Raw genomic sequence first — 6245 nt, forward strand, 5'->3', positions numbered from 1 at the left:
AGGCTTACTCCCTGCTTGGCTGCGGTGCTCCCTGGAGCCTTGGCTGGAATTGCATGCCTGTCTTTGGCCCGGAACTGGGGGACTTTGCTAACACTTCTGGCCTGCTTAAGATATCAAAACACTGATCTCAAGGCTTAACATGTGGTTTTGAATGTCAACACTAAATGTAATTCTCTTTTCTCTCCCCGCCCCCCAAATTCTTTCTCAACAGGGCCATGCAGAGGGACAAAGCTTTGTACCTTACCTGAACAGTTTGGGAAAGCGCCTCTTCTTTCCACTGAGGAATGCAGGGAAGTCTTTTCATCCCAGATTGCTATATGCAGTCAAGGCAGTTCTGCATTTATTTAGAAAATATAAGTTGCTAAGCACTTAGGACTATTTAAGCTGGTGGGTCATTCACTCTGGGGGAAAATAGTCTTGCTCCTTCCTCCACCCCCTTGTTTCTTTTTCTTTCTCCTTCAGCATCCTTTAAATGGACGTTGCTTTTCTTCTTTCATTTAGGAAGGAGGCTTGGACCATTCAGATTTTATGTTGGTTTTTATTTTTGCTGTGAAGTGCTGCGCTAGTAACTGCCTTAGCAACTGTAGATGTCTTGGATAAAAGTCCTGGATTTTCCATTGGTTTTCATAATGGGTGTTTATATGAAACTACTAAAGACTTTTTAAATGGCTTGATGTAGCAGTCATAGCAAGTTTGTAAATAGCATCTATGTTACACTCTCCTAGAGTATAAAATGTGAATGTTTTTGTAGCTAATTGTAATTTGAAACTGGCTCATTCCAGTTTATTGATTTCACAAAGGGGGTTAAATTGGCAAACATTCATATTTTTACTTCATTTTTAAGCAACTGACTAATAGTTCTATATTTTCAAACTCTTTGAAAGAAAAAAGGGAAATTATTCCCAAATGAATTTAATTAAACAGAAATTGGCTTTCTGTCATTAGTTATACAAAAAAAAGTTTAGTGTTGGGAAAAGAGCAAACACATTTATTTTGTACTGCCTAAAACTGCTTTTTTATCACTTTATGTGTAATGGTTAGTAAACGTCATTTACGTCCTCTTATGTATAAAACGGCCAAATGCTTTCTTGATATTTTATTAGATGCTGAAACAGATTGGAAACATCTAAATTATAACCTTTACATACGGCTATGTATTATTGTTTCTTCATACTGTGTCTGTATTTAATCTTTTTTATGGAAGCTGTTGCGCCTATTTATGAAATAATAAATATAGGTGTTTGTAAGTAAATTTGTTAGCATCTTAAAGAAGATTTTTTTAAACTACTTTTGTTGGCATCAATGTATTTGCTGCTGGTGTGAATACTTTTAGTTTAGTTTTTACAGTGATATGAATAAAGCCAAACCAGCTTTTCATGGCAGAAAATGAAGGTAATCAACATTTATTCTATACTTCCTAAGTTGATCTGTGACCAAAATTTAAATAAGTAGAGGGAGGGGGAGCTAAATCCTTAACAAACTTCCCTGTATCTCTAGTCACAAGTTACCTAGATCACATTAGTGAAGACTAGATAAGGTGATATAGAGTACGTCAAAAGTCTGATGTGCACAGGGACTTCCCCATTCTCTTCTATGAAGGGAAGCTTTCTGCACATAGGTAGGAATGGTGTTACATGCACAGCTCATTCCTGTGCCTACAGACGACAGCAAAGAAGCCCCTACATGAATGCAGCTCCATATAATGTATTGGGGCAACTGGAGCAGTGCCACTGTTTTAAATGGATGCCTTTGGCATTCAGAGAACATTTGCCCCAAAAAACAAAGGTGAATTATAATGGAAAAAAGAAACCAAAATGTAAAGTTACCAAAAATACTTCAGTTATGAAGGCAAAAAGGGCTATGTCATAATTTTTATGAGTAGGAAGTAGCAAGAACAGGGCTAAATTCTTCAGTAACCACTGAATGGCCCAAGAGTAGAATAGTGATTAAGAGAGGCCAAAACTGAGTATTTTTACCACTTAGATTAAGGGAAGTCCAACATGGTACCCTCCAGATAATATTGGACCACAGTTCCCATAAATCCTGACTATTAGTCACATTGGGGAGGATGAAAGTTGTAGTCCAACACTATCTGGAGGAACCACGTTGGCTACCCCTTGGTTTAGAACATGAATAGTTATGAATAACCCATTCTGAGATGAATCCATCCATGGTCCTCCAAATGGAAATGGGCCTACTTAGGAAGGGATGAATAATGAATAAGGGATGTTGTAGGTGTGTCAAACACTGCCAGTTCCATAGCTGCCAAGTTTTCACTTTTCTCGCGAGGAAGCCTATTCAGCATAAGGGAAAATCCCTGTAAAAAAGGGATAACTTGGCAGCTATGGCCAGTTCTCCCATCTGTATATTGACTATGCCAGAGACAGAGTTAACCAATCAGCCTCCAATTGACATTGAAGGTAGCACTCTTAATTTTTTGGATCCTATCTTTGTTTCCTTAAGAGTTCTCCTTCTCCCCATCCAAACAGAGGATCAAATTATGTTTTGAGCAAGCTGGTGCAATTCCTGTTTCCTTTTGTCCACTTACTCTTGGCTACAAGCTCTGCCAGGCAATTCATATCTCCTGTTTGGGAAAATCTAGTATTCTCATCTTAAGGGATGCTCAGGGTGGCAAACTTGTACTGGTTAAATTGCGATTCATCTGGCTTCTATTTCATATATGAAATAGAGATATTGTGTTAATCCAATCCAAAAGAAAAAGATGTAAAATGCCTGAAAAGGACATTATGTTTGCTTTGAAATGAAATTAGGCAATGTACAAACTTGAATCACTTGAGCATGTAATAACTAATAAATAATGCAGATCAGATGTGATTATTCAAATGGCTATAGCTGAGTTCTAATTTTCTTGTCTTGAATCCATATAGGAAGTCACAATTACATTCATGGTTTTATTGTCTTTATGTTGAGTGTTTTAGAAATAAACCAGCACTAACAATTAGATAATATTTCCTATTAAATTCTGTTATAGTAAAATTTCATTTCCCACTCAGAATAATTCTACAAAGAGAGAAGCAGTTGGCAGTTACGGGAATCAGCTTTACCAGGATTTGATGGGAGAGTGCTGTGTTATCAATATCTTTGCTAGAGAGGCTGTGCTGTCACAGAATACCATTTATTAATTTCAGTAGCCAACCAAGGTTCAAACTAGAAGCAAATATTAATGTCAATAAAACGTATGTCATAATTAAAGAACTTCTGTGTGGTGGTGTTGCTGTTCAAGTATACACTGGAGGTTAAAACCTCACCCCTTTGCACTGCTTGGAGGTATTTTAGTCATGTTTCCACAGAGCAAATGCACATTACATAACTGCATGAGTGGTTGTTCCCTAACACACATTCTGTGGAAACTTGGCCTGATTAGTGCAATGTGCTATTTCACGTTATTACTGTACCGGCAAATGTTCAGCCTAGAGATCAAAATTGCAGTCTTGAAAATGAGAGTAGCTACAGTATTTACTTGCCTAGAGCAATTAGCTGCCCTTATAATAGGATCCTGAAAACTCACTTAAATGTCCGACTTAGTGCATATTTGCACAGCAACCACTTTTAAATATGATTTATATACAGTGCAATCTTATATTTATCTACCCATAACTGAGTTTATGTACCTGGAAGCAAAGTATAAGTTTATGTAGCCAGAGGTGAGTATAAGATTGCAGCCATACCCATGTTATCAAGCTCAGGATATCCTTTCTGGAAAGCACCATACATTTAAAGCATTTTGCATGTTAAATATAGCATCACTGGTAAAATATTTTGAATGATAGGTGGAAGACTAAAACATATATTTCAAACTGCAAAATGCAACTCTGAGAATAGTTTAGTTATATGAAAGATGTCCACAAATTATACAAGAGGCTAGCAACCTTTCCAGATTTCCCGTTTGAAGTCATTTTCATTTTTAAGGCCTCCAATCCCAGCCTGCATCATTCCCTACCTTTCTTGCATGTCTGTTTTAACCATATAGAAAAGGTTAAAGATTATGGAGCAAGTATTAAGTCACATGTTGTTAGTGACGTAGGAAGGGGGTGCAGGCCGCCCTGGGTGTCTTTACTGAGGGGGGCTGACAAAATGGCAGCTCCTGTGCTGCTTCCTGATGAGAGGTGGGGAGCCGCACTGCTTTGCCAGAGGCCTTTCCCCTTCATTTGGACAGCTCGAGGGAGGCTTGGGAGGTTTTCCCCCACCCCAGGAAGCAGCCTGGGAGTGTGGGGCAATGGGGCGCCACCTGCCTGCAACTCCCAAGCTTCCCCCGAGCTGTCAAAACATCAGGAAGAGCTTTCTGGCAGGCAGAGCTGTTTGACAGTGGAAAGAACTCCCTTGGGAGGAGGTCACCTCTCCTTCCTTGGAGGTCTTAGAGGCTGGATGACCCTCAGGGGTCCCTTCCAACTCTACAATTCTGTGGTGCAGGTTTGTGCAGATTTTTAGGTACAAGTTGGATGCAAGGGGTGCATAGGATTGCAGCCAATATTATGCATCGGTGGCTCGGGAATAAGTCCCACTGATCACGATGAGACTCGCAGGCAAGTAGATTGCTGCTGTGCAGTCCTACTTTTTAAATAAATGTTTTCCTTTTCAGATAATACAGAGCATGGTGTAATCACAATAAATAAAACCTCCCCTTCAGTAGCTTCAAGCACTACTACAGGTTCCACATAATATCTGTACTGCTTTGTTTAGTGTAGCAGCACCTGCACTTTGGAACTCCCCGCCTATTGCAAGAAAGCATGTGCCTTTGCTGTACTCTTTTCAGGCACCTGCTAAAAGCATTCTTGTTTAGGCAAGCATACCCAGCTGCTTAGGAAGTTGAAGTAATGTGGGAGGCAGTGGAAGACAGGAGTGCCTGGCGTGCTCTGGTCCATGGGGTCACGAAGAGTCGGACACGACTAAACAATAACAAATGTTTTAAAGTAGGGTTGTTAATTTTTCTTGATTTTACTGCTGTGGTGTTTTTTGTTTTGGTAAACCACTTTGCAGGTTGTTTTCTAAAATAATTTTTTAAACATAAAATAAACAAAAAATATAAATAAAATAACACAAGCCAAAACACAATCCATCCTATAGATTTAAGTATCTGTCCACAGTCGCCTACTTGTTATCAGAGGCGCAGAATCCACATTCCTTTGTAAGAGAATATGAAATTAAGTCAAACCATTTTTGCAGGCAAAAAAAAAAACAATGTGGAGGGGGGGCAGACAAGAAATTTTCCGTACCGGGTACCAGCTGACCTTGCTACGCCACTGCATGTTGGGTCTCTTTCTTTGACATGCATTATAGGTGTAGCATTGGGTACTGAATTTGCATGGCCTTTCCAGATTAATGACACTAGAACAGAACATTTGTAAGGAAAGATGAAAATGTTTGTCATCAACAGTGACAACTTGGGACTTTGGTTTTTTTCATGCAGTATCCTGCTAGGTGTGAAGCAGCGCATGTGGTTGATTTCACCAAAGGCAAACATGGGCAGGAATGCATAGGAACCAGGAAAACATTTATCCAGTGCTGGCAAAGGATTTCATCAAGGTTCATCACTTATCTTAGAGCACTGGTATAATGTTACAGGACTTCTGGCAAAGAAACACACGTAATCCTCTTATCACTACACATGGCACAGTGTATCCTCCTTGGCAGGGTTATTTTTCTATTTTCAGGCATGCTAAATCATAAGTGAAATGTAGTCCTTTTATACAAGTAGAAAAATTCCAAACTTTACTGTTGGCATTTTGGAATTCTGTCAAGGTTGTTGCTAAATGAAAAGAAACCCACCACTTTTTAGATAAAGGTAAAGGTAAACGGCCTCGGTCCGGTATACCTGAAGGAGCGTCTCCACCCCCATCGTTCTGCCTGGACACTGAGGTCCAGCTCCGAGGGCCTTCTGGCGGTTCCCTCATTACGAGAAGCCAAGTTACAGGGAACCAGGCAGAGGGCCTTCTCGGTAGTGGCACCCACCCTGTGGAATGCCCTCCCACTAGAGGTCAAAGAGAACAATTACCAGACCTTTAGAAGGAATCTCAAGGCAGCCCTGTTTAGGGAAGCTTTTAATGTCTGATGGATTTCTGTATTTTAGAATTTCTGTTTTTTTGGAAGCCGCCCAGAGTGGCTGGGGAAACCCGGCCAGATGGGCGGGGTATAAATAATAAATTATTATTATTATTATTATTATTATTATTATTATTATTATTATTCAAGTTCTGGGCACCACAGTCCAGTTCTGGGCACCACAG

At 39.8% G+C, this 6245-nt stretch overlaps 1 protein-coding gene across 4 annotated transcripts in view; it reads left to right on the forward strand.

Moving 5' to 3' along the window:
• Nucleotides 1–5963, forward strand: part of TOX (thymocyte selection associated high mobility group box) — a 201965-nt gene extending 196002 nt beyond the window's left edge. For 2 of the 4 annotated variants that reach the window (XM_035125640.2, XM_060277788.1), the window contains exon 10: nt 212–5963. In XM_035125640.2, coding sequence (XP_034981531.2) covers nt 212–248 — 37 coding nt within the window. In that variant the 3' untranslated portion in view covers nt 249–5963. The remainder of the gene's footprint in view (nt 1–211) is intronic. The other 2 variants (XM_035125638.2, XM_035125639.2) reach the window with 2 other exon arrangements.
• Nucleotides 5964–6245: the final 282 nt, after the last annotated feature.

Source organism: Zootoca vivipara, chromosome 8, assembly GCF_963506605.1.
Source record: "Zootoca vivipara chromosome 8, rZooViv1.1, whole genome shotgun sequence".
NCBI classification, from domain to species: domain Eukaryota; kingdom Metazoa; phylum Chordata; class Lepidosauria; order Squamata; family Lacertidae; genus Zootoca; species Zootoca vivipara.